The 336-nt window shown below is 59.5% G+C and overlaps 1 protein-coding gene across 1 annotated transcript in view; it reads left to right on the top strand.

Annotated features, from left to right (window-relative positions):
• The window catches only part of kctd14 (potassium channel tetramerization domain containing 14), a 5,724-nt gene that overhangs the window by 2,134 nt on the left and 3,254 nt on the right, over positions 1 to 336 (top strand). The window contains exon 2 of the mRNA XM_034867967.1: positions 24 to 248. Within this exon, the coding sequence (XP_034723858.1) occupies positions 24 to 248 (225 nt within the window). The remainder of the gene's footprint in view (positions 1 to 23; positions 249 to 336) is intronic.

Below are 336 nucleotides of genomic sequence, written 5' to 3'. Positions count from 1 at the left end.
CCCCCCCCCCCCCCCTCCAGCAGAACTGTGCTGTGGTGCAGCTGAACGTCGGGGGTCACCTGTTCAGCACGTCTCTGAGCACGCTCAGGAAGCACCCCGACTCCCTGCTGGCCGAGCTGTTCAGCAGACAGCCCGCGCTACGCAGCGACGCGCAGGGACGCCACTTCATCGACCGCGACGGGTCCCACTTTGGTTCCATCCTGGACTTCCTGCGATCCGATTGGCTGCCCACAGACAACATCCCGCAGGTCTGAGTCCTGGAGTCTGATTCATAAGGAAGCCGTTCTCATTGGTACTTTACTGGAATATAAATCTCTCTATCTCTCTCTGTCTGTC

This window comes from Etheostoma cragini, chromosome 3 (assembly GCF_013103735.1).
Source record: "Etheostoma cragini isolate CJK2018 chromosome 3, CSU_Ecrag_1.0, whole genome shotgun sequence".
In the NCBI taxonomy this organism is placed as follows: Eukaryota; Metazoa; Chordata; class Actinopteri; order Perciformes; family Percidae; genus Etheostoma; species Etheostoma cragini.
This window is presented reverse-complemented; position numbering and strand designations above follow the sequence as displayed.